Consider the following 26,974-nt stretch of genomic DNA (forward strand, 5'->3'; position numbering starts at 1 on the left):
TGAAAATTTAACTCTGCAAGGCATATCTTTGTCACCACACTGACACACACTGCTAGCCAGAATTTTGTGGGGAAGCAAAGTAAACAAGCACTCCTGTGAACTAAAGGGGCTGTATTGGTAATAGAGACAATGAAAGCAGAGAAATCAACACAAAATGATACAAAGCCTAATAATACATTGTGCAATTAACATATATAACATTCCCTTCAGCAAGACCTTACTCACCCACCCCTTCCCAACATAATCCCTCAGCAGGGAAGCAAGTAGCACGGTGGCTCAAGCTTGCCTTCTTGAAGGGAGATTTGGAATCAAGGTTCAGTGCATCAAAAATAAAATTAAAAGCAAATTTAAATGAGGAGCTGGAGACAACTGAGTAAACAAAGTATCTGTTCATAAAAGCTAGCCTGCAGGCTGACCAGGCATTCTTGTACCCTCAGAGGCCTACACTCACCCTAGTGTCCCTCTTAGTCACCCCTCTGTCTGCCAGCCCACAGAAGTCAAAGCCCTGAGTGGAGGGTACAACACTCAGGAAAGGAGTCTGGCAGAGGGAGCAGCATGCTCTGGTGGCACTGGAACAGCCTCAAGGCAGTCTACACAAGTGCCAGAACTTAATTACTGGTTGGTTTAAAAAGCCAACTGTACACAGGCCCGGACACCACACAGTTGGAGGTGCTTCACTGCCCAGTGGGAGAGATTCCTCCTTGTTCCTTGTGGAAGTGCGTGTGCCAAGACAAAAGGTACCAGTGAAACACTTTTGTTCTTTTGGAGGAAGGGCCACCACTTGCTTGATACATGTTTTACTGATGTTTGAGAGCCGAGGGGGGTCTCCAGGTCAGCAAGAAGAAGCATTAACAGCCTGCAGTCCTTCAACTGCTTTGATAGACCTGTATCTAAGTGAAAATTTCTGTTTTGCTACACAAGCTTGTTCAAATCATATGTATGCTTGTGGAGAAAAAAACCCTAATAACTGCTGTAGATTCTATAACTATAGTTTTCCTTAAGGCACACTTCAGACCTAAATCAGTTTTCTCCCTACTGCCAATCTGTGTTTAAAAACAAGAACAAACAAAACAAAAAAAAAGAAACAAAACAACACACCAAACAAAAAAAAAAGGGCAATTTTGCTGCTTGGTCAAAAGCATTCAACTATGTGTTATCTTCTGATTTACGTGGAAGACCTGGCAAAGTGCCATGGAAGCCAGAAGTGAAGGTAAAACATGCAACAGAAGCCAACTTTGAGCCTGGTGCAAAAGTGCATGGAAAAGTCTGGACACAAATACCATGCTGAGAGTTTCACAGCTCTATGCCTTCACCCCAGATGCAGTTCCACAGCCAAATGAGATACAAAGGGTTTCAAAGCCACTTTGACATTTAAAAAGGAAAGTCTGGTTACCTTGCCAGGGGGTACAGTCAGGGGACACGATTTCTTCCAATTAACCAACATGGTCAAAGTCAAGATCCCTTTTCACTGAAGCCCTGGGTCTTTTTAATTAAGTCAGGCATCCCCATAATTTCTTCCAAAGACTCCAGCATCCCAGCCTTCCATTGTCTTCCCTCCCACATCAGCTTTTCTCCCTGAAGATTTGGGTAATGGTGTTGAATACCCAGAACCAAAGCACCTTGGTCTCAGAAGTACCATGAGGCACGTACACCAACCATGGTACATGTTCACAAATTAACTCTAGGTTGCTGGTTTGGGATCAGTCACTAACCTAGAGAGGGGAAATCCTTGTCACAGCAGGTTCTAGAGGTCTGAGAAAGCCCTGGCACTGAGCACTTCAGATCTGTGCCAGGAGCTCTACTCATCATCTGCACTGGCATTTGTCCAACAGGATACCATCATGTAAGAATTGCCAGGCCAACTGAGTGCCTTGATAAACAGAAGTGTTGGAGACAACAAGGATACATAACTTGTGTCCCACAGCTAGCATTCCCCAAGGAGTTAACACCCTCCAGTGGGCAGTGTAGGCCTTTGACAAGGCTAAGGAGACATAGCTGCCAGGAACAATGCAGGGCTGCTTCAACGTGCAGTTGCCAAGCTCTGCCATCAAAACATCTCTGCTCCTTCCCATACTGCCAGAGAAGCACAAGCTTGGAAAGTTCTGGCACACACAGAGCTCCACAAACCTTGCTGAACGTTTGAGCAGGAGCAAAGAAAGCTGCCAGCCCCTTGGCCTCATGCATGCAGGGCAGGACAAAAGGGCATTAGGCCTTGGCTCCAGGAGTCACCATGGGTACTCCAGCAGCAGGTACTACCTGGGCTGTACTCTATATACACTGCCAAGGTAGGGCCTCATCCTGTGCCTTCTGCATACCACTCCCTAGTTCGATCACCTCCAGGAAATCAGCTCTGGAGAAGACCAGGATAGAAGTTGTGGAGCCTCCCCAGTCTCATCAGTCCCTGAAGAATCCAAGCTGGGCTCAGACTCCCCCTGCACCCTCAAGGGAGCAGGGTTAGGGGTAGTGCGCTTGGATGAAAGACAAGACAGTCTCTTTTGACAGCTTCTCTGGATCTTGTCTTTTCTGAGAGTCGTGCACTTTGACACCTTCCCCCCACTCCCAGAAGAGGCGGCTGTAATGGCAGATGCTGCGGGCAGAGAGGAGAGAAAGATTAGTTTGGCGGGGGAGAGAAAGGAAAAGAGTTTCATCCTATCCAGAAACAATGGGAGCCACAGATAAATACTCTAAACAAGTGCCTTAGAAAAGACTGGTGCATTCATTCACCTCTACAGCTCCCAAAGTACAGCAACTGCCAAGCCTGAAAGATTTCCACAAAAACAAACTTCTTAATTTTAGCTTCACTTGAATTCAGTTCAGTATTTGCTGGAAGGACTCAGGACATTAGGGAAAAAAACCTACCTCCCCCCATGTTTTTCAGAGAATGAAACTGTCATTGCAGGCAATGGAAAGGCCTTAATGAAGAATTTAGAAAGCCTGCCAGGAGCAGCAACCTAATCACTCACCACAAACCTACTATAATCAGTAATAGCTGTCCTATGGAGCTTTGCAAACAAACAGCACTTCCCACTTACGGGAAAGCAGCTAGGATCATCCCCTCTTCCCCCTCGTGTGAAATAACAGAGTTCAGCTTGGCTGCTGACAGTTCTAGTCCTACAGCCATCTCCCACTCCACCCATCAAGCACAGCCCTCCCTCACTGCATCAACATAGTCCCAGCCATAATGAAATCAGAGCTGCTAATTACTGCCAACACAGCAGCCTTTAGATTTGTACAATTACTGACACTTAATATTCATAGCTTATTTAGTGCTTCTGTTCTAACAAAGCAGTACTAGCACAGCGACAAGAGCACATGTCAATGGCTAATTATAGACATTAGTACTCACTAACCACAACACAAACACAACACGTCCCTTCTAGAGTCCCACACAAGCACTCCCTCTACCTCCTCAGCCATTCCTGCAGGTTCGTGCTGGTCTATTTCCAGGTCAAAGGCAGAACTAAACCCATCCTGACACATAGAGGGAAAAGGCATCATGTGCCTCTGCTTTTTAAGCCCGTTTTCCATTCACCCCACTAAGGAAAGCTTCAGGATTCTTGAGACCACTGCTGTAAGGTAGGTAAGGAGATTCATAGGGAGAAAATCAGGAGCCCTATTTCACACCAAGCTCTTGCTCAGAGGCACAGTCCTGGGTAACTGTGGTAGAGGGCATCTCTTGAGACTACCTGAGGGCAGGGTGTACAGAACATCTCCACTCATGTGGAGTGTCTGAAGTGCCCTGAGGTATCACAGACAGATTTGCTGTACTTAAGTAATGGCCTTAGCCTAGTAGTCAGATGGAGTTCAAGAGCCAGTGTTAATGTCCCACGACAAGCCACGCCATCCTTTCCCAAGGAGCTACTGCTTTTCTCCCCCTCTCTCTCTCTCTCTCTCCCCACCTTAAGAAAGCTCCCAGTTTCCCACAGCTTATTCCAGAGCCTGGGCTAAATGAACTGGGATTTGCTTTTAAATTAGCAACTTCCAACCAAGCACGTTAAAATACAGAGATACAGCAAACTACAGTTGCTGGGCTCAATTTCTACTTCCCTGTGTGCAGGAGAGTCAGTAACCTGTACTCTGCTGCAGACAGGAAAACAATGTTCTGAGACGTTTGTTATTCATAGCCATTAATCACAAAATCCAGGATTCCAGATCTGCAGTTTCCTGAAAGTCTGAGAAGATGCCAGCTCCTGCAGCACACCCTGCCGGTGATCAAGCTGCACTTGCACTGCAAGAACTCAGCACTCCTGAACTCCCTTCCAAATACCCAGGCACACACACACACAGAGACACTCAGCTTTCCTTCCACAGCCTCAGCTCTGGCTCATACTCACTGAAAGGGTGCAATGGCTTCAGAAGGGAGGCTGTATGTCGCTACATTGGTCATTTTGTTGAAGAAGAATTTCCTCTTGAAGTTTTTGCTATATGCCATTGTCCAGGGATCTAGTAAAAGTCACAGGGATCAGACAGAAAATGAAAGGGAGGAAAAAAGCACAGTATAAATACACACACAGTACCAGCAAAAAGGAAGAATCTATAAGAATAATTGTGATCTTTCTGTTACTCCTTTTTCCTTTCCTCCTCCCAAGGTGTCCTCCTTCCCAAGCTGTTCTCTATTCACTGAGAAAAATCCCTTCTCCCTGCACTTAAAAGTTGACATTCCAAATTGCATATTTCCATGTACCATGACTCTAGAAAACATCTTGATGAAAAATTCTCTCACTAAAAAAAATAATCAGTCATGTAAATAAACAGAATTACCCACACAATAGCCAATCAACCCACAACAGAAAAACCTATCATATAAATATACCCTAACCTTTATCCAAATCCAAGCTACCCTCATTACATGCAAACAGTAATCTCTAGCCATTGGAATATTCCCATTAATTTTCTACCAAGTTACAACAGGAACAAGCCTGGTGAATACTTTTTACTTGGAGAGGCAAAGAAAAGTTGAGTAAGAGTGAGGACTGTCTCTTCCTACCATTCATAGTCCGTACGATGTAGAGTCCTGTGGGCACAAAGTGCCGGTCATCTCGGCCAGTGTAGGACAGCCGGGGCATTCCCCCTGAACTCTTGATGACTTTCATCTCTAACCTAAATGTTGAGAGAAGGCAGTGATAGAGGTTGCCTGTTTCTTCCTTTACCACTCCCTTGCACACAATGCACCACTTGCACACCCTCTCTAGAGAGTCACGGTGTGAATGGACAGCACTGCACAGGACAGGACCAAATCATCACATCCTGGAGAATTCAGTCTCTTGCCTTCCCATACAGGGCTAGAGAAATCAGCCAGACCTGCCTAGGTCAGGTTGCAAATATGAGTATTGTGATGAAGAATTTGTGATGAACTACCATAATTAATCCAAATACAGTTCCCAATTCAAGTATGAACTCTTGATCTTTCAAGTCAGTGAGAATCCACTGATACTGCTGCACACAAACTCCAGCACTGTTGCTACTCCAGCTGTTTTAAAGTGCCCTGGTCACATCTACAGCATTAGAATGCAGCAGAATGATGTTCTGAGGCAGCAGCATCTCAGGAACAGGAGCTACCAGCTGAATGAGCTCTAACAGGTCTTGGTCCAGGACTCCTCTACCACAGATGAGCACGTCCCTTCAATTCCTGTGCACCACTGGTTGATAACCTTAGTTTCATTTGCACCAGTTGCTTACCTCACAAAAATCTTCTCCATTTCCTCCAATCTGTACACTTCCTTCACCCTGGGAGGAAAAGACAAAAGTATGATTTTAAAAAAAAAAATTAACTTTTTTTTTCCTGTTCCAGCTACAGGGAGCAAACAAATGGTTGATTTTGTACAGCATGAGGTAGTCAGGCACGACTGAGGTTCACCCTTCTCCTCAGTCTTACGCTTCAGTGGTTAATTTTTCCTGGCTTGAGAAAACCTGACACCTGCATGCTTATGGTTGGGTTGCTATAAGCAGCATATGAGCATCCTTGCTGGTAAGGAAGCTGTGCATTTTTACTTCAGGTTGAGTATAAAGAAGAGTTAGAACAGTGAAAGTCAGGTGCTTTTGTTTTCCCATCAGATAAATTCACCACAATCAGTCTCAGGCGGCTTCTGGCCTCACAGTATTAAACAACCTGATCTTCACTGTTATTATCCTCAAGGATGCCACAGACTCCCTAATTACCACGAGGTAAAAACAGTTTTGGTTTGCCTTTTTTTTTTTTAAATCAGGAAAGATGATTTTGAGTCATCATTCCATCATTACAAACTGGTTTTGTCATTCTGAGATAGAGAAAAACAATCATTAAGTTTCAAAAGCACTGCCTCTAATCTGACACCCCAACCACCCATTTCCCATATACTGCTACAAGCATCAGGCTTCGAAGAGCATAGCTGGAACACCTTTAACACCTTTCCACAAGAACAGCAAAGGATTTTTCCATTTCCACAGCTCTCCTTCTCACTTCACTTTCAGTCCTCCCCAACACTTTGAGCTCCTCCAAATACTACAACTGTCTTGAGTCTGAGATCCCACTCATTATCTTTCATTAAGCTACCAAAAAGAACATTCTCTTTCCCTGCCTCCAGATTCTGTCCTAATATTGCTGCACTTCTAGCTTCTGAAAGAGAAGCTGTTTTGTCCATAATACCTATCTGATGCCCAGCACAGCAATGCTCTTATGCTCTACCGCAGCAGAATCAATGAAATGGAAGGTCAGGAGACAATCAAAGCTGAAGCCCATTGTCAGGAACTTTCTTGGCGTTGTAACTAAAGTCTTGTCCTGCTAAATTGCTGGTCAGTACTTCATCTACTAGCAGTCAGCATAGAATTCTTTGCAACAACTAAGCTAACTGGGTACTAGACCTACTATTGCACATATCTGAAATCAGCACCAGCCAATCCACCTACAAGGAAAATAAGGCTGTTCGACATTTGAAATGAGGGCACAACTTCTCCTCTAACAATATTTACCTTAGATATTTAAAGTGCTTTTAGCCTCTTTCCAAAGAATATAAACAGAACTATGAATGTCAGTCTGAAATTTAACTCCCCTTCAGCTCCTTATCTTCATCCTCCAACACACTGACACCAAAGCATGCCAGGCTGAGGTAAGGAGTCGTCACTCACCGGATGGGGTTCATATCTGGTCGACTTGGTTTAGAAACAGCTTTAACAAACTTCTCCGCCAGCCGAATCCTGAATGAAAATGGAAGGAGAACCCAGCAATTTAATGAGAGCTTTGGCACAGTGGACAGGTAACAGTCTCAGCAGAATAACTGACTAAACACATGCAGATTGCCTCCACTGCCAGCCAAATGGGTCTGAGGAAGACTTTTTTCACCCCACCCTCCCAGTTCAGTGCCCAGTGATACTGGCTATTATCCACTAGGAATGAGTCATCATAGTTTACTCCACAGGCCCAGGCACTGTTGAATGCTTTGATACATCAGCAGGATAGTAGGACTAGCAGAGACATCATGTCCCTAAGGAAACAGAGGGGCTTGTTCCTTCTCCCTCAGCCAGTTATCAGCTATGCTTGTTCATATTCCCAGAATGCTCAGTTTACCCCAGTTGTGGCTGGTTCAACCCAGACTAAGGAAGGAGCTAGACCTGCCCTCATACACAGAGAAGATATAGCTGGAAAAATCTATAAGCACTTCACTTCAGAGCAGCTTCATTCACAGTTCATCTTTATAGCACTGTTTCAGCTGAATGTACTTGTCTCCCTGTGCTCAGCATTTTGCTTTTTGGGTGAACACTGTTTCCCAGTCACTCCTCAAGTACAAAAAAAAAAAAGCTTCTCCAAATCCCACATACCTCTGGTTGAAATGCTGTGTTCGAACATCATTGCCATTCAGCACCAAGACATCAAGGATGTGGATGGCACTGATTTTTCGCTGGGCTTTCCCCTAAGGAGGGCAATACAGAGATTTACTACTCAGACTGGAGATATTTCAGCTTTAATATATAGCTCATTTTTTGATAGGAAATCACTCTTTTCTATCAAGAAAGCACCTTTCCCAGATATTAAAAGCACACAAATTCCCTGCTGCCCATTATACAGTAACATGCCATCCTCCAAGAACTGGTATATCTCAAATACCCCGTTCAGTCTAAGGGGAGGAAGAGAGGGCTGTACCACAGCTGCCATCACCAGCTCTCTGTGCTTATCAGGTACCACAGCACAAAGCCCAGTGCACTACAGCATCCTCATCTGAGGTACCAGAGGACAGGCAAAGTCCCAAGCAGCTGAGAGTTTCCGCCTTACACTGTGAACATACCACGAGATTTTTTTCCCCACAGCCTGCAATCACTACTGAGCAGTTATGTACCTGAAGAGCCACAGACACATGAAGTCATGTTGTCAATGCCATATGCTGCTCTACATGGAACAGCAACATCAGGTCCAAAGTGTTTGCAAAACAATGTTAAAAGTTCGTACCTCTAGCACTGGACAGAAAGAAGAAACTTCATCCAATATAGTTACTCTAAAGATCATATACCAAAAAAAACTTTGGACCCGGCACAGATGGAACAATTACTCTGCAGTATCTTACAGAGAATAGGCAAACTCCTCTTTGTATTTGCAGCCACTTGGTAAGCAAGAGAATAGGCTCCTACCTCTCCTTTCAGCTCATGAACAATCTCCACAGACAGAAGAGTATCTCGTGGCAGCTCAGTTTTCAAATCCAGCTTTGTCCAGCGATCTGACTGGCGACCACCCCAGGTGTAGATCTGTGATTTCTGTGTGTAGAAGGCAGAGTCAAACTCAGCCAAAGCTTCATAAGGGCAGAGGTGGAGGAGAGACCTCTGGCTAACTGCAGAGCAGCCCTCAGAGAATCTTTTTGTCCTAAGCTGTCACAGGCAGTTTCTTTGTCAGAAGTTTTAAGGAAGAACTTTAATCTCTACAGCAAAGGAACAAAAACACTGATTCTAATCTGCCAGTGACTTTTCATACCTGCATAAAGAACCAGAAATAGAACACCTTTAAAAGAACAGTGAAGATAATTAGAGACACTAGCAGGAGTACAGGTCTCTGTGTAGGCTGAGATTACAAAAACAGAGTTAATAAGTGTGAAAAGCAGTGACGTCAGGAGAAAGAAATATAACTGGCAGTCTCAGATGCTGCTGATGCGGATTCTTTTAAGCATCTGAGCAGAAGAAAGGATAGGCTGAAAATGCAAGGCAGAATAATACCATTTAAATGAACCAGCAAAACTTCCAGACTGTCCTTAGCACTTACCCCTAAGCCCAAGAGGAACTTCTGCTCGCTTCCAGATACCATACACCGGTAATCCAACACTTGGCGAATTTTCTCCAGTGTGCTGGAATTCAGAGGAGTGGGTTTGTAACTGAAGGTATCAATGTCTGTGCCCTAAAGAACAAAGTATGGAAAAGGCAAATTAGATATATTACATCAACAGGTAGGTAAACACAACTTCTACATGAAACAATAATCCAGAACTAGCTTCTTCATCTCTTAATTCCAATGCGAAAGAAGTTAGAATAGTATGAAAGGACTCAAAACTAGCTTATGGGCAAGGTCTCACCTGGATCAGCTCAAAGAACTTGGACTTGGGATCTGAAGATGAAGGAGCAACACGAGCCTGATCAGGAATCTGAAAGCAAATCCAAACAACTGATGGTAAGTTTTATTCTTCGGCACATTCATAGGAACATTTCTTGTTTCAATACTTCACAGAACATCCAGCCCCCAAAACTCCTGCTCTTGGGATTCCAGTTGAAGAGACATCATATGGCATCTAAAAGGTCTCATGTTTGCAAATTTAATGTAGGCATACCACATCTCCCAGAAACCAACAGGCAACTTCAGAAAGATACAGCCTAAACCTTTGATTTCATGCATGTTTTGATGAAATACACTTTCAGTGAAGACATACAATTAGCCTGTGAAACTGACTGCCAGATCGATGGTTCCACCACAGTCAACAGCTCGGGAAACAGAAACTGCAGACTCATAAAACAAGACCTTTTGGAGACCTCTGCTGCTTGAGATCCAGGTTCTGAGTTCACTCCACGTACAATGAAATATTCTGAACTGCAGCAAAGGAGCCTGCCTGGTTAAGCCATACACAATAAATCAGGGACATCCTGTTTCATTACATAAACAGCTTGGAATGGTCTCCGACTTTCCTACAAGACAATATATTAAACTTCTGGCTAAAAGTCCTGTCTGTACTGCAGCTCCACTCCTGTTTCACCACAGCAAGGACACTTGCACAAGTGCCCTGCTTGACAGCTCACTTACCCCCCATAGCTGGAGACACTCCTTCCGTATTTCAGCCTGCCGTGGCTCAATCAGTGTCCTAAAGAAAGACAGCAGACTGCTGAGACAGTGAAACCTCCTTGATCTTGCAGCCTTACATATCCCAGCCCTATAGCACTTGGATCTTTCAGCCTCTGGCTTGGGAATGACAAACATGCACTGCTCCACAACAGATTATACAAAAGAGGAATGATGCCTTCCTTCCCCACCCTCCACCCACTTCCAGTCCCTGTGTTTAGCTTTATTTCATGGCCCGCACTGCTGATTAGCAGCTACCACTCCATTCCATGGAAGTACCACTGGGTATAAATATTTTCAAGAAGTTATGTATTAGTATGAACTTATGTTAGTCTCTAAGAGCTGGGTATACAGCCCTACTTAAGAATAGCAGTGAAAACCTGCTAAAGGCCACACAAAAACCAGTGTCAATGTTAGGATTAACTCTTGGATAACTCCTAATTATCAAACTCACTCAACTTTCTACCATATATTATCTCTCAATAACACCAGAACAGAAAAGTCATGGCAGGAAAACACTGCAATGGCTTTAGTTTTATGCAAGAAATTAACTTCATAAACTTTAAGTAATTCTAGGTATGTAAGTTAAATGCTTTTAATTGCCCCTGGAAAATGAACAGCTATGAACCACGCTCAACTTAGATGGCTACTGCTGAATTGAACATACCAGCTGGGAGTTACTTTTCTGCTTTTACACTCCTGCTAAGAAGCAAGCTCACTTATGGCAACTGGAAATCATGCAATGCATAGAAGAAGCCTTCTCAACAAGGGTGATAACAGACCATCAATTTTCAGGACTCCTCCAGCCACCCACATGTTTCTGCAAATAACTCAGGCAGAGACACAAACTGAGCTACCTAAAAAGCACTATTCACTTTCCTGGCTCCAAAGACCAAGACAAGCACCAGCTCAAATCAAGAGCATATTAAAGGGTCAAGCAATTAATTTATAGTGGGTTAATTCCATCCTTGCAAAAAGCCAGAGGAATATACTCACGTGTCTTGAACAAAAGCACGAATTTTGGCTAGTGCCTTTATCTGAACTTTGCAGTGGCTAAAAGAGAAGAAAAGTTTCATTCAGAGAGCAAATTATCACCACCAAGATTGTTCTACTGTTCAAAACAAGAAAGAGTGCTGGGACAATAGGGGGAAGCCAGTCTGATCCTCAGAGCAGTGAGGGATCTTTACAAACGTGCTTCAAACTAACAGGAAGATCACTGGAACGAATTAGGTACTACCCTCCTTTCTTTTCTACAGAGTACTCAGAGGCCAAACAGTAACTAACATATTAATACAGCATTTCTATCTGCACAGAGTCCCTCTGCTCTGCTCAGCCCCTCAGGGAGCAAAAGCAGAGCAGTGCGGCAGCATCAACAAGTATCTCCATGAGCACAAGAAGTTACAGCTGAAAGCCATGCCGGTTAACCTGCCTAGAGCCAGCAGCTCTCATCACCCACAGGCACTCACTTTTCATTGGACTGGACGATGTAATTGTAGAAATCCTGGTTGTCTTTGATCACATTCAGTGGGACAATAAGATTCACATCCACGTCAGAGTTGCGCAGCTGGTTGAGCCTGATGTTCACTGTGAAGAGGTAGTCCCGCACGTCATCAATCCCTGACTTCAATCCTTTGCAAATCACATACCTGCAGAGCAAGGCAGCGACATCATGTGGGTTCAGTTCTTCCACAGAGCCAACTTTTCTGCCACACTCCCGTTATAAGGACAGTTTCCCAAATTCCAGGACTTCCTTCCTCCTGGATATCCCCAGGAAGGTGCAATCTCACCTATCACAAAATCATGATGTTTTCTATGCACTGGAAAGACTGGGAAATGCAACCTTATGCACAACACCCACAGATCTCCATCAAGTAGTAAATCAATTCTGCTAAACTTGACAGGTACAAAGAAAAACACATATATCATAGAATGGTTTGCATTGGAAGGGACCTTAAAGATCACCTAGTTCCAACCCCACTGCCATGGGTAGGGACACCTTTCACTAGATCAGGTTGCTTAAAGCCCAATCCAGCCTGGCCTTGAACACCTCCAGGGATGGGGAATCAATAACTTCTCTGGGCAACCTGTTCCAGTGCCTCACCACCCTCATAGCAAAGAGCTTCCTTCTAGTATCCAACTTAAACCTACTCTCTTTTACTTTGGATCCATTAAACTTTCTCATATCACTACATGTCCTTGTAAAACATCCCTCTCCACCTTTCTTCTAGGCTCTCTTGAGGTATTGAGAGGCCCCAGTTAGGTCTCTAAGCTGTCTCTTTCCCAGGCTGAACAATCCAAATTCTCTCAGCCTTTCCTTGTAGGAGAGGTGGTACTCCATCCCTCTAAATCATCTTGGTGGCCCTCCTCTGGACTCGCTCCAGCATCCAAGGTTAATGTCCCTCCTGTGCTGAGGACCCCAGAGCTAGATGTACTGCTCCAGGTGGGGTCTCAAAAGAGCAGAGCAGAGGGGCAGAATCACCTCCCTGGACCTGTTGGCCACACTGCTTTTGATGCAGCCCAAGATACCATTGGCTTTCTGGGCTGTGAGCACACGTTGTCAGCTCACGTCCAGCCTCTCATATACACTCTGGCTTCACTGAAACCGTAGTTGTTTCACACAAAACAGAATTTGTTATATATCCACTACCACAGCTTTCTTTCCATAAGGGCAATTTCACAAATATCATTTTTACCTTGTCATAATTTGCTGAACATCTAAAATGCTTCCTTCTCCAAGGTAGTTGCCAATTGAGGCACATCACAAAGCTTCCACTAGGCTTACCCGAATCCATTTATCACCGTATTTAGAGGATAGTTTCTTTAGTAGTCCCTCATGCTCAAGAATCTTACCTCTCTGAGTTAGCAGGGCGGCTTGTCACAGGTTTAAAGATGCACAGTTTCTCAAAGCAACAATACAGCAGATAAACAAGTCCCACACTGAAAGGAGTAAACAGGTCAAAGGTTTTGCAGACAAAATGTCCTCCTGGAAAACAAAGAGGAAGTACATCAAAACCAGCAGATTATAAGAAAACAAGAAGATACCAGGCACCTCAAAAACTTTCTCTTCTGCAGAACTACTAATAGTGTTTCTGTAGAACTAAACAGCATCTAGAACACATTTATGAAGTGCACCAGCAAGGCTTAATGAAACATCTTCCCCATGTCTCTGAAGCAAAGAGAGAAAAGCATTCCCTTGACCAGAATCAAATCGATACATAGGCTGTCTCACAAGCAAACCTTCTATCTACCCCCGCACTTCCCTTCCAGGCACAAGTTGTGCCCTGTGGCATAGCAGCATGCTATGCCAGGGCCCTTAATGGAAGAGGGGCTCTGGTATGTGCAATAAGGAACCTCAGGTTGGAGGAAAAAACTAAGATGTTACCTAAACAGAATAACTTGTCATCTAGAGACAAAAAGAGTCTATGTTGCCCCTCACCTTCAAACAAGATTCCCAATTTCCCCAAGCAAAATGCAGGCAGTTTTACAGAACTATTATCTACCCAGGTAGGAAAGACTGAAAGGCTGCCCCTTTTACCATATCACATTTGAGACTACTGCTAAGCAGATCGTTGCCTCAGGTACTTCTACACACAGGGCACAAGATAAAAATGATCATTATGTTGCCATTTGTCTCCTGCATCAGTGCCAAAGGCTAACTAAACTCACTGGAAGAGAGGAGCCATCCATATCAGATACAGCTGTAACGTCTATCATTTAGCAACAATGAGGTACAGGTAAGACAAGGGGAGACATTATCTTGTTCTGATCACACAGATGGCAAATTTAAAGGAGAAAAGCCACATGTTAGAGAAAAGGATGATCTGGATAAAGACTCTGTTCTAATCAGCTGGCATATTCAGGAAGCACCCAGTCCAGCTAGTGCCATAAAACTCAGATATACTGTCCAGCTATCACACTAGTGACCTGAGCCCAAGACAGGTACATAACCTAACAAATTAAGAGGTTTAAATTAATGCATTTTACCTCATGCTTTTAATTAAAAGCAAAATAAACACAGAAAATCTTATTTTTCTGACCAGCTCTCTTAGCTTTGTGACAACCATCTCAGGATGTATGTATACACATTCAATTCTGTGCAACTTAGCCTCACTGCAGAGCAGACTTCAAGGCACAATAAAAATTGCTGTACAATAAAAATTGTACAGCAACCTTCCACACTGCCACCCACACCTTAGAGAAGGAGGAAAAGATTAATTGATAAAACATACCTGTCCGGACAATGGACAGTGCTGTAAGGAACTGGCAAAGCATGAGCTGTTTGCTTAGGATTTCTTGCAGATTCTCCTGACCCTCCACCGAGAAACCCTGCAAAGCACATAGCATGCAATTAGTATCTCCACAAATCTGCTGGTCAAGCAAAGGATTCTGCAGAGATAAATCATGGAATCATGATAACTTCTGTTTCTTCAAGGTAAAAGAACTGCTACCAGGAATTTTAATGGCAAACCTTGAAGTACTTCACATCATAGTTACAGATACATGTCAAATACCCTACTATATGCAGACTGAGGTATCAGTTTTGGTCCTTAGTGCAGGAAGAAAAAAAAATTGACCAACCCCATCAGCCATTAAGAAATGCACTCCCTTGTGATCAGTGTTGTCCAAAACAAAATTCTGGAAAGCAGTAATGTTCTCTGATCGAGTGATGTCTCCATCTCCATCAATCCCTCCTTCTCCTAAGGGGAAAAAGGAGATGATCACTAACATGTTTGCAAGCACAAACTGAAGATCAGTATGTGCAGATGATCTACTGTACTCAGGCAACATTTAGTCAGAAATTACAAAACCCTGATAGGCCAATAAGCATTAACACATTCTCTTGTTTTCAAACAAAGATGCTTTTTAATTTACGAAAATTATTCAGATTGTGTGGTCAGGCCAAAACGAAGCCATATAATAACCATGCTCAAATGATGAGTAGTACATTAGCCTCAAGGCAACATAATATTCTCATCCAAGTAGGAACGGTACATAGTTGAACCTACTAAAAATGTAAAGATTCAATGTCACTGCACTGGTCACCTATTAAAAACATGTTATTACAGATATAAAATTATTTACCTTGTGCATTTGCAACCTTCTAATAAAAAGTCCAATCATTCCAAACAAACACAATACTCATTTCCAAACACAATATAATCTGGACTTTAAAAAAGCAACCACAAAAAAACCCTGTGAACAAGTTTATAAAGCAAATAGGGAAAGGGAAATAAGTGCAAAAATATGACTTGCTATGCAAGCTCACCAATTTCAACCCCCTTCCCTGATGGTCGCCCCCTTCTACTTTGCAAACTTGTTCCCTAGACTTCTCCTAGATCCTCATGCTGGTATCAATACCAGCCCTGCTACTAATGCAGAGGCTGCAGTATAAGCAAAACCATCAGATAACACTCATGCACGCACTACATACCATAATAAGGTTCAAAGAGCTCACTGGAAGCAGAATAAAAATCCTCCAGTTTAAAATCATTAGGTCCTTTCAAGGTCATGCCAAATCCTTTTGCATGCCACTTCCGCCTCCATAATACATATTCAGAGAAGCCTCCAGGACCAGCACACACATCAGCAAAGTAGAGCAGCTCTGCATCATACTCCTTTATCAAAGGCACCTGAAAGAGGAAATTGAGGAAATTCTACCAACCCATAACAGATACACCATAAACTGCACTACTCAGAGAAGTCTTTTGAGCACCTGTTTTGCCAGCTAGTATCCTAGAGATTCTCCTTTGTTCCCACTTTCTAAATTCTCTGAGAAAGCACTGCTGTTTGAAAGCCAGAGGCACTCACCCCATTGTAGTCCTTAGGGTTTGTAAACATGTAGTCAAAGACATGGTCCATATTTGCCATCTTCATTGCAGCCCTGCGAACACATAAATAGGGCCCTTGTAAGTTCCATCCTTGGCTCCCACAGCTGAAAGTGGACATAAATGGGAAAGGGACTATAATACCAAATGTTCTACAAACCTGTTCAGAAAGAAAGCTCCACGGATCATCTCATAGGGGTTAGACCTTGTTCGAGCTCGACGCATTTCTTCTCCATCCAGCTCATCAAATACACTCTACAAAAACAGAAACAAAGTTCAGTTGGACCTGGCACAGGCTGGAGGGGTAGGTAGGCATGAGTATTTCCTATCCTCATATCCTCTCCTTAGACAGCAAACTCCATGCAGGCTTTGGTTCACCAATACAAAACATTTTTCCATCACATAATAATATTTGTTCTTCTTCTAAGCCACCTCAGCTCTTATGCAAATTTAGCAACGCTGATGAATTCTGTATTGACAGCTCCAGAGCCTGATAATGTGGTTAGCCACCTCAAAAGCAGTCCCAACCTAAAGTATTCTTTCACACATATACACACACACACACACTCTACCACAATTTACAAGGGCATGATAAAATCTAGGATGGAAGATGGAACACACAAGAAAAGGAGCTTATTTCCTCAGCTTATTCAAGCCTTCAGTCTTTCAGTTGAACTATTTTCAATCATTCCTGTGCTGATTTTGGCTGGGATAATTTCCTTCACAGTAGCAAGTATGGAGATATATTTTAGATTTGTGATGGAAACAGTGTTGATAATAGAGGTGGCTTTGCTATTGCTGAGCAACACTCGAACAGCATCAAGGCCTTTCCTGCTTGTTTTGCTTTCCTTGCATTGAGTAGTTTTTGCTTTACTTGTTAAACTGTCTTTATCTCAACCCAAAAGTTCTTCTCACTTTTACCCTTCTGATTTTCTCCCTGATCCTGCTGGTGAGGGAGCAAGTGAGCAGCTGCATGAGGTTTAGCTGCCAACTGGAGTTAAACCAAGATGGTCTCTTAGAATGCTGAGGTTCAAAACAGATTGCTAAAGACACAGTAAAAACCAGGATGCTAAGTCAAACCAGTGACATGAAGGTGAAAGAGGACGTTCTGAGCACTAGCCAATCACCTAAGTTAACTACTCAATCCTCTTCAGTTATTTACTGTACTTACTTCCCCAAAACTTCAGTTCCTCTCTAAAAAGGGGACTCACCTTGCACTGCAGGACATTACGTAAAAGCTCTTCATTACAGAACTCTGTTTCATCTTCAATCACCATCTTCCTCTGGAACAGGACAAGAACACAGATAACAATTAGCAAACATGGTATCAGTCAGCTCAGAATGCAGCATGTATCAGCAATGCATGAAGGCTGCCAACCACATACTAGGCTGTATTAGCAAAAGTTTGGCAATCAGGCTGAGGAATTATTCTCCTCTCTTACGCATCTTAAGGCCACATGTGGAATACTGCATTCAGTTCTGTGTTCCCTAGTACAAGACAGACATACTGGGGCAAAACCAGGAAAAGGACCACCAAAGATGAAAAGGGTGCAGAAGCACCTGCTGTACAAGAAGAGATTGAGAGAACAGTTTGTTCAGAACAGAGAGAGGGAGATCCTACTGCTGTGCTTAATGGCAGGAAACAGAAAAGACTAACACAGATTCCTAGAAATGTACAGCAATAGGACAAGAAACAATGGGCAGGAGCCACATAAAAAATATCAGCCATACAGAAATTTTCTTTTGTCGACTGGGTTATCACACACTGAAGTAGATGCTCAAACAGGTTGTTAAGTTTTCATCCTTGGAGATACTTAGAACTCAACCAAACAAGGCCTTGAGCAACCTGACCTAGTTGGTTCTGCTTTAAGCAGGAAGCTGCACTAGCAGTCTCATGCGATTGCTCCCAACCTAGGCTATTCTGGAACTATTTGACATGGCAATTGTTTCAGGCTGGGTAGCCTTGCTTTGTCTTAGGCTGGTAACTACCAAGATATAAAAAAATTACCTTCCCCACAGTCATCCACTCCTTCAGCTCCTGAGCATCTGGGATCTCCGTGGTACACTCGGGACACCAGTCCACCTTCTCGTAAGCACTAGGCTGCAACCACAAGTTGTGGGAAGAGCCAAAGATGTTTTCACAAGTAAAATATAAAAACAAATTGCCCCCCAAATGTTTGCCTCCCAATCTTAGCATAAAGGGTTATGCCATGATTTTAGGGCCAACCATAGTTTTCTCCTCCTAGACTAAAATGTGTCTTACTTGTTTATTTTTAAAATTAAAAAAAAAAACCAAAACCAAACACCTCCACCATAAAAAAAAAACGAGTCTGACAATCAAGACAAAGCAAGAGTCTAATACTCTCAAAGTACAGTTGAGAGACACTGGAAAAGAGACAGTTGCCAAAAAAAACCCACACTTGCTTTACACATCCTTTCTCCCAGTTCTTGCTGAACACAGCAACATAAATGGGAAACAGAACAAAACAAAAAGTACATACCTCTGGCTCATCCTGCCAATCAATATTGAGTTCCCCATCAAATCCTTTGAGGGTCAGCCCAAAGCCTCTCCTTCCCTTCTGATTGGAGGCCTCAACAATATCCTTCCTTCCTTGGCCATATTTTCCCAGACCTTCTCCTTCCCGGAAGCCCATCTTGGCCTATAAAGAAACCAAAGGGAACAACACAGTGAAGCAAGTGGATTCGAGTTTATGTACTACGACTGAGGTCAGACAGGAAATGGCACATTACCCTGAAGTGACTTGAAGGCATTGAGCATTTTTAATCTCAGTTGTGGCTTTCAGGACTTAATAGTGAGTTCACTTCAGTGAGGCAGGACACAAAAAAACTAGATCTGAAGAATGATGTTTGAGATGACAACAAATTACAAAAGGTTCAGTAATGTGGCAACAGCCTGCTCAGAGGGAGAAGTAGTGAGGAGTCTGGAGCCATTCATCACAGTGTTCAGTAAGCATGGAAGGCTTGTAAAAAAAAAAAAAAAAGATGCTGGTGCAGGAAAAAATTCATGTTGTGATGATATTCTTTTTTGTGAACATACACTCACACGCATTTCAAGCATCAGCTAAAACTTCACCTAATGGTCAGAGGAGGAATGCAAGACACACTGCTCCCGAAACACATCCCCATCTCTCAGGTTAAAAGAACTATGTTCATTAACTGCCAGTGTTTCTGGTTTTTCTCTTAGTAAATTATAGCAAAAAGAGAATAAGAACAAAAAGCAGGGATGCATTCAATTTCACATCTTCCAGTATGCATCTACAAGACAGTAAGTAAATAGAAGACTTAATGACTGTTTCACTTTGAATGCTATCCATATACTCCTTCCTGTGAGAAGCAACAAAAACATTGTTTATTACCAATCTGTATGAGAAACAACACAAGAATATCTGCCATGGTGTTTTCCCATTGCCTTTGCTACCTGTCTCTGAATCAGGCCTTGAATTATGTACACCAAATGTCACAGTCACCAAATCTGTTATACCAGTTTTCTGAGGACAGAATTTTGAAAATCTAGCAGCTAAGGACCATTTTACTTTTACTTACCTAATGCTGCCAAATCATTCAACCACACTTGGTATCATTTGATATCAATCTTTATATTCAAATTTATGAGGCCTTACAAACAAAAGCCTCCCAGATTTAGTAGTAAAAGCTCCTGTATTGTGGCAACTGAAAGCACACTTCTTAATTGGCTCAGGAGAGAACTCTCCAAAGACAGTCTTGCTCTAGAATCAGCAAACTGCTGCCTGGTGCCAAAAATGCACATGGACAGAGTTCGAATGACCAGCAACACGATTTAACTACAGAGAGGCACAATCAGCAACTCAGTCTCTGGATCCCACTGAGTTTTGAATTCAGCAAGAAAGTTCTTTTTTCATGTAGAGCTATGATCCTGCTCGTCAGCAGCACTCCACCTCCTTGAGAAGCAGTATCTCCCTGGTCCCACCCCTAGTAGCAGCTAGCTCTTCCCAGCTTCTAGCAGAATACTGAACTTGTAACTTGGCAAAGGCAGGTACAAGCTGGTCTACCATCACAGAAAGACTGAGTACAGCACCAGCACAGAACAAAGGGAGACCCACATTTGGGCCCCCAGTGAGTCCCAAACTTTGTCATGTTTGAAGTAACACACAACTATACACCTCATCTTCTCTGCTGCCCTTGGAAATCAACGTTTTTCTTTCTCTATTCTTTCATGATTATGAGATACTCGCGACACCCTGGTGACTAAGTTTGTATCAGGAAATAAGGATGCATCAGGAAACTCCACTACTCTACAGCCCACTGTTGCCTCACACTCAGGAACAAGCTGCCAGATTTAGGACTACCATGAGACAGAGATAGGCTACCATTTCTTAGAACTTTCTAAAAGCAATTTCTTCTTCCAAGCTAACACTGTGTAATCAAGGGGTGGCTGATCACTGTCGAAGTTTAGTTGTCACAGTCGTTACCCTTAACAACTCCCTGCCTTTCTGAGAAATTTCCAGCCCTACATAAAGCAGAGTGGTATGACTTGAAAGAAAAAGAAATAACTTAATTATTAAGGTAATAATACAAGAGTATACCAGCCAGCCTTCAAGACCAAACAAATTAATGTCAACCACAGAATTTGCTAGGGCCTTTCTTACAAGGCATTTTTTAGCTGAAGCATTGCAAAATAACACATGGTAGGACTTCTTTTTGAAGTTCAGCAAACTGCCTGACCCAGTGATCCTTCCCTTCTCATTCACCTCCCTGCTCTAAGGACTCAAACACGAATCAACTTTCTTTTTTAACAGATCCTCTTAAGCCAAGGTCTCTCAGCCTCCCCCACCTGCTGCTAGTAGATGACTCAAAGATGCAGAGAACCGTGCTGTGAAGAGGATCAGAATCAAAATATCTTATAACAAAGCGATCCTTTCACTTTGCACTCATCAGTTTCTTATAGTTCAGTCCAAAACTATGTGGACCTACCATGAGCTTTTGGGATACACTGTTATACATCGAGTAGCGAGATGAAGTACCCTCCACAAGAGAGTCTTGTTTGAACTCATTGCTGAAGACCGGTCTTTTTTCATCGCTCTCACTGTCAGATCCACTGCTGCTACTGGAAGACTCTGAAAAAAAATGAAAATGTGAGAAAAGTGAGAATGAAAATAAAAATAAAATGGCAGACAGACAGCTCAGTAACTACATTAGAATGCAGTGTGACTCATTAAATCCTCTCAACACACACTTGGAGGACATTTCAGTAACTCAAACGTGCTATGGGAAGCACACAGGTGTAATATAAAATACCCTGTGGAACCAACACCTGGTTATCTGCCCCTATGTCTCAAGGACCCACAAAGCCTCTCTGAGCCAAAGGATTCCAGGCCCCACAAAGGGCTGGGCAAATCCCATCACAGCAGTAGAGCAGCCACAGCATAACCATGATAGTACTGCGGTGTGCCTGACCTTTGCAATGATCCTGAGAAATTGAGAAGATCCTCAGAGATTCTCTCCCGAGAATAATGACAGTTACACCTTGATGAAACATGCTGAATTTTCCCCTGTATCCTATCCAACTACAAGTATAAATGCATCCCTAACACTGCAGAAAGAAATTTAAACTTTGAGCCCCACTACCCACTTCAGTAGCAAGGATCCACAAGTTCACTACAGCAACTGAGACAGCTTTTTACCTCTAGAGTTTACCAATACATACAAACTCAATGAAAAGAAAAGATCAGAAGACATCAATCTTTTTTAAAATATTCTGACAGAAACAAAGGTTTGAGGACGAACTTAATAAAATCACATTAAGGGGTTGGAAGGGACCTTAAAGAACATCTAGTTCCACCCCCACTGCCATGGGTGGGAACACAACCAAGTCAGTGATTCAATCAAGGTAATAAGTACCACCATACACTCAAAATAAACTTTTGTCACCTGAAAGTCACCTGAAACTGATGCATCAGAGCCTTCATGGGCACTAGACAATGAAGCTCTGTCTATGCCCATTTTCACCTTTGGATCTAGCCTGGAGGAACCTCGGTCTGTATGAACTGTACACTCCTCGCTGAGTTCTATAGCTGTGAGATGCCCAAACCTATTTGCTTTGGGCTGGACGTAACTGGGATCTGGGCAGAAATCATGGTAGTGTCATCATTTCTCTCAGCCTGCTCTGCACCAGGTGGGTGACGAGGGAGGCCCTAAAACCCAGCGAGTCCTTCCATGTGGTAATATCAATATGAGGATGAAGCAGTGGCAAAAGTTTCCTTTTTAACTTTGCCTAGCACCTCATCAGTCATACTACAGCTAATGCTGTGGGACTGACCATACAGACCACAGGAGCAGCAATCCACAGCAAGTACAGCCACCCTCTGCACTGGATCTGTGCCTCTTGAGCCCCCTTGTTAGCCAAGCGCTAGAAATCATTCTGTGTTAGTTTGTACAACTAGGAGAAGTTGATCTACAAAAGCTGCCCAGAGATAAAGCAGAAAATTGTTAGAAGAGTTGATCTTTTTCTGTGTATCACTTAAAAGGGAATTATTTAGCTCCACAGATGTGCTAAAAAAAAGAGACATTATAATCACCTAAAAAGGACTGAACTTCTCTTACGTTTGCCTAATTTAAGAGAAATCAGACTATTTCTCTCTCAACTCACAGATCTCTCTATTTTCCTGTTCTGGAAAACTGAGCATCAGTGAAGTAACAGGAAATAGCTGAAAAATTAGCAAAAAAAGGCCATTACAAAAAAAATGAAGTGAAAATGAATGAGACCACCGTGAAATATATGACTGTAGTTAAAAAAATCCTTTCAATGCGTCCTTAGAACTTGTTGCTGAACTATCAGTTTTTAAGAGTCAGGACTTGTGTCCCCACATAACTACTACAGTAGAGTTTTACAGTATCAACCTTAGAGGCTTCCAGCTCAGAGAAGGAAGGCTACAATTCAACTTGCATTTGCAACATTCTACACCCATCTTCATTTTCAAACATCTGTCACACAGGCTACATTTCTCTTTCCTTCACAAAGTTCATAGCTAAGAACAGGCTCACAAAGGACTTTTGCTCTGGGGTCAGTTACAGCATTCTGCTTCTTCAACACACAGCTTCAATTAACTTTGCTACCTGCTTTTGAGCTGTGTCTTATTTTCCAGAGATCCATAATGTGCCTTAAACACAATAGCCACTACATAAGTCTTAAGGAAATCTGTTCACAACTCTTCTTGTTTTTAATATTTGCTAGGCCGTGCTCAGCTGAGATCAGATCTCAAATCAGTTCTTTCCCCTGAACTCCCTTCTTTACCCGGAAACCACAATGGGTGTAATGGGCTAATAAACAATTTATGCTATCTAAAACCTTGTTCTAGAACTGTATCAACTTGTTTCCTAAACACTAAGGGTCACAGCCTGTTTTGACCCATTTATGAACTCATTAATCAAAAGGGGGGAAAAAATGAAAAAAACTTTGGTTTGAGTTGTTTAGCTGAGCCTTGAGTGCACAGAGTATTCCCTACCCCAGCTCTTACAACCTGCACCTCTGACCTCCTCACTCACCTGGGGCCTTGCCAATCAGGTACACACACAATACCCTGCAACTGCAGCTACTTGCAGACCGACCCACTTATCTCCCATACACATCCCTTTCCATTTTCACCAGAGGAAGGCTTCTTCATGTGTGCAGGCCCTTCCTCACTAACACTTCAATACCACAGGAAATCCCAAGACTCAGAAGCAGCAGGCATGACTGGGAGGCAACCTGAAGTACCATCCTGAGAGAGTTTAAAGCATCCTGCAACAGCAATACCAATTGTGTGGAGCACTCGCCTCATCTTTGGTATACCCCAAGCTCCAGGTGAGAAAGCACACTCCAACAAAAAGCAGGCAATTAGTTAACTCTGAAACAGATTTTCTTTCTGAAAAGAAACACCTGTGAGCTCTCACAACTCCCCTCTTTCCCCCAAAAAATCACACTGAGCCAGCAAAAGAAATGGTGCTACAGTGTAGGAGCCTAAATCAACCTGCCCCTTTGTGTTCATCTCAATTTCTCCCATCTGCGAAAATATGGTAAGATTAACAATTTCTTCCTATTTTTTAAACAAAATTAAGATTGCAATGCTTCTTTGTGGTACAACATCCATAACTCCTCACTACTGAGAGTCTCCAAACCAGAAATAGCTGCTGGGACTTAAAAGATCAACGCTGCTCATATATTACAAGAATCTTTATAGCTTTGGATGATGCACACGTCATCTACCTCAAACTCAATTTTCTACGTCTGAATTCATACAATTCCCAGATCAAAATGTTTACGTGAGATTTTAAAAAAGTTTAAAAAAAAATCACACCAATTCAAGGCTGTGAAAAGAAATAATGTAGTTTTTTTCTAAAGAGAGAGCATCCTCTTGAAGTTCGGGCTATCAATTAGGATTTAAGAAATGTAGGTTTAACTCCTAGTTATTACTTAGATTCCCTGCAGCAACATTTACCAAATCTCCAATCTTACCTTGAGTAGCATGATTACTAAATTGATTTTCATCATCTGAAGTAGAACTGAGGGTTAATCCCAAGTCTTCCAGCCTCTTCCTCTGCTTGTTTTGGGGGCTGCTAAACTCGGGTTCTGTCCTTCTCTTCATTTTTTTTTCTGAAATGCTGAAAGAAGATAATCACACTTGGCAAACATTAAGCAAATTAACTTTCTGTAAGGTACAGCAGCATAGTGACATAGACCATTTTATGGACTGCTCAGTGTTATGCTTCTCAAATTTATTTAGATAACTTAAATACATGGCAGCTGATTATTACTACTACTGAATCAAAGACACTTTTTTTGGTGTGGCTGAGTAAAATGAAAGATCAATCTAATGGAGAATGTGCAAGGTGGAACCAGCTTCTCACAAGAGACTCTGAACAACTCTGACCTCACCTCTGGAAATGTTAATTAATAAAGGAGCTTTCCTACATGACTTTTGTAACAGAACATTATTAAACATGTGTGCTCCAGTTGGGGGTGGGGGTGTGTTTTTCACCAGAAACCACTGGCGAGATAAGAAGCTTCTAAGTGTGGCTGATAAATTTCACATAAACCCAGAGAAAAGACGAATGCTTAAGATGGAGTTAATAGAAGCCAGTTGGGAAGGCTTGTAGAGTACAAGAACCAAGAAACAGGAAAGCAGGTGAAAATTAAAAGGCAGAAACACTTAGCACACTAGCTAAAACCTCCCTGTTATTGAACAAAAAAAAAAAGAAAATTAAACCCCTATTGGTGTTTATTATTCTACATAGGAACACTGGGCTAGAAACGGTGCCCCAGGTCACCAGTTCAAACCCTCTGTTATCTAACTTATTTCCACAAGCACATACAGGGCAGTTTAAGGCCAAAAGCTGTATTCATCCCCACAATCCTGACTGCAAAATGATCCCATAACCTCACTGCACTATGGCTAGAAAATCTTTTCCATTCTACAAGAAATTCTGTTACAGACAACTCACCTTTATCTACTCTTGCCTCAATTTAGGGTTTTGCTTTTTCCCCTGCTTCTAACAAACTGGCCTTTTTTCTATTTTTTCTGAGATAGTCTCTTATTAGGCTAAAAAGCTCTTAGTTTACCCCCGACAGCTCCCTCTAGAGAACCCCACTAAGGGTCGCTCGCCGCATCTGCCTTCCCGACAGATTTCAAACCGTGCAAAATTAAGGGCAAAGTCAGGGACACCCCGTCCGTCGGGAGGCACTCCGCTGCACCACCGATGTGCCCGCGGGGCGCTCCCAGCCGGCCTCGCACAGAACCACAGAATCAATTAGGTTGGAAAAGACCTCTGAGGTCATCGAGTCCAACCTACGGCCGAACAGCAACGTGTGAACCAGACCACGGCAACAAGTGCCACATCCAGTCTTTCCTTAAACACCTCCAGGGAATGCGACTCCAGCACCTCCCTGGGCAGCCCATTCCAATGTCACATCACCCCTTCTGGTAAGGGACTTCTCCTGATGTCCAACCTAAACCTCCCCTGGTGCAGCTTGAGGCCATGTCCTCTCCTCCTGTCGCCTGTTGGCTGGGAGAAGAGGCCGATCCCACCTGGCTACAACCTTCTCTCAGGTAGTTGTAGACAGCACTAAAGTCCCCCCGAGCCTCCTTTTCTCCAGACTGAACACCCCCAGCCACTCCTCACAGCACTTACCCTCCAGACCCTTCACCAGTTCTGCTGCTCTTCTCCGGATCCTCACCGCACCGCCCGCACCGCAGCCCCCGGTGCCGGGGCCGAGCCGCGGGGTCCCCCCGGGGGGAGGGAGCCCGCGGGAACCGCTGGCGGCCGCGCCCCGCGCTGACTCGCACACGGCCGGGGCCCGCGGGCAGCGCTGCGCTGGAGCGGGGGGCAGTGGCGGCAGCACCGGCCGGGGCGGGCTCCGGAGGGCTCCGGCTTGTAGGACGCGGCAGGGGGAAGACGCGAGGCCGCCGCTCCTGCGCCGCCGTCGCTTTCGTTTCCCCGCTCGGACGCGGCGCTGGCCCCGCCTCCGTCCCGCCCCTCGCGCGGGGCCTGCCCGGCCCGCCGGCGCGCGGCAGTGACGCACCCCCCGATCCCGCAGGCGGGCCGGGGGCAGCCCCGGAGGTGGTGTGAATGTACCGGGATTACATGTAAAGTGCCAGATAGTCTCTTTTTTTTTTTTTTTTTTTTTTTTGTAAATATGTTGGATGGCTAAACGTGTGTCTATCGTGTGTCGTATCCGGAGCTGGGGTTGTTCATCCTGGAGGAGGTTCAGGGGTGACCTCGTCACTCTCTACAACTACCTGAAAGGAGGTTGTAGCCAGGTGGGGTCAGCCTCTTCTCCCCGGCACCTAGAGACAGGACAAGAGGACATGGCCTCGACCTGCGCCAGGGGAGG

The 26,974-nt window shown here is 43.6% G+C and overlaps 1 protein-coding gene across 1 annotated transcript; it reads right to left on the bottom strand.

Annotated features, from left to right (window-relative positions):
- Positions 1-94: 94 nt before the first annotated feature.
- Positions 95-26,520, bottom strand: CMTR1 (cap methyltransferase 1). Its single transcript, XM_027641722.1, has 24 exons — positions 26,272-26,520; positions 24,599-24,744; positions 21,079-21,221; positions 18,609-18,767; positions 18,116-18,208; positions 17,319-17,390; positions 16,268-16,362; positions 16,091-16,163; positions 15,714-15,912; positions 14,861-14,979; positions 14,512-14,608; positions 13,133-13,265; positions 11,749-11,928; positions 11,279-11,335; positions 10,247-10,304; positions 9,528-9,596; positions 9,221-9,352; positions 8,599-8,721; positions 7,795-7,886; positions 7,105-7,173; positions 5,680-5,727; positions 4,988-5,100; positions 4,335-4,443; positions 95-2,587 (listed from the first exon to the last, which is right to left on the bottom strand). Exons 2-24 carry the CDS (start codon positions 24,726-24,728, stop codon positions 2,455-2,457), a joined length of 2,496 nt encoding a protein of 831 aa, XP_027497523.1. The 5' UTR covers positions 24,729-24,744; positions 26,272-26,520; the 3' UTR covers positions 95-2,454.
- Between the last annotated feature and the right edge of the window lie 454 nt (positions 26,521-26,974).

This window comes from Corapipo altera, unplaced genomic scaffold, assembly GCF_003945725.1.
Source record: "Corapipo altera isolate COAL_440 unplaced genomic scaffold, ASM394572v1 48b, whole genome shotgun sequence".
NCBI classification, from domain to species: Eukaryota; Metazoa; Chordata; class Aves; order Passeriformes; family Pipridae; genus Corapipo; species Corapipo altera.

What these genes read in the sequence shown, in the direction of transcription:
- CMTR1 (XM_027641722.1), bottom strand. Translation starts at nt 24,728, where the DNA reads ATGAAGAGAAGGACAGAACCCGAGTTTAGCAGCCCCCAAAACAAGCAG. An exon ending in ACCCTAAGGACTACAATGGG is followed by an intron (nt 15,913 to 16,090) that starts GTGAGTGCCTCT and finishes TTCCTCTTTCAG; the next exon opens with GTGCCTTTGATAAAGGAGTA. An exon ending in ATTTCTTAATGGCTGATGGG is followed by an intron (nt 14,609 to 14,860) that starts GTTGGTCAATTT and finishes TGTGCTTTGCAG; the next exon opens with GGTTTCTCGGTGGAGGGTCA.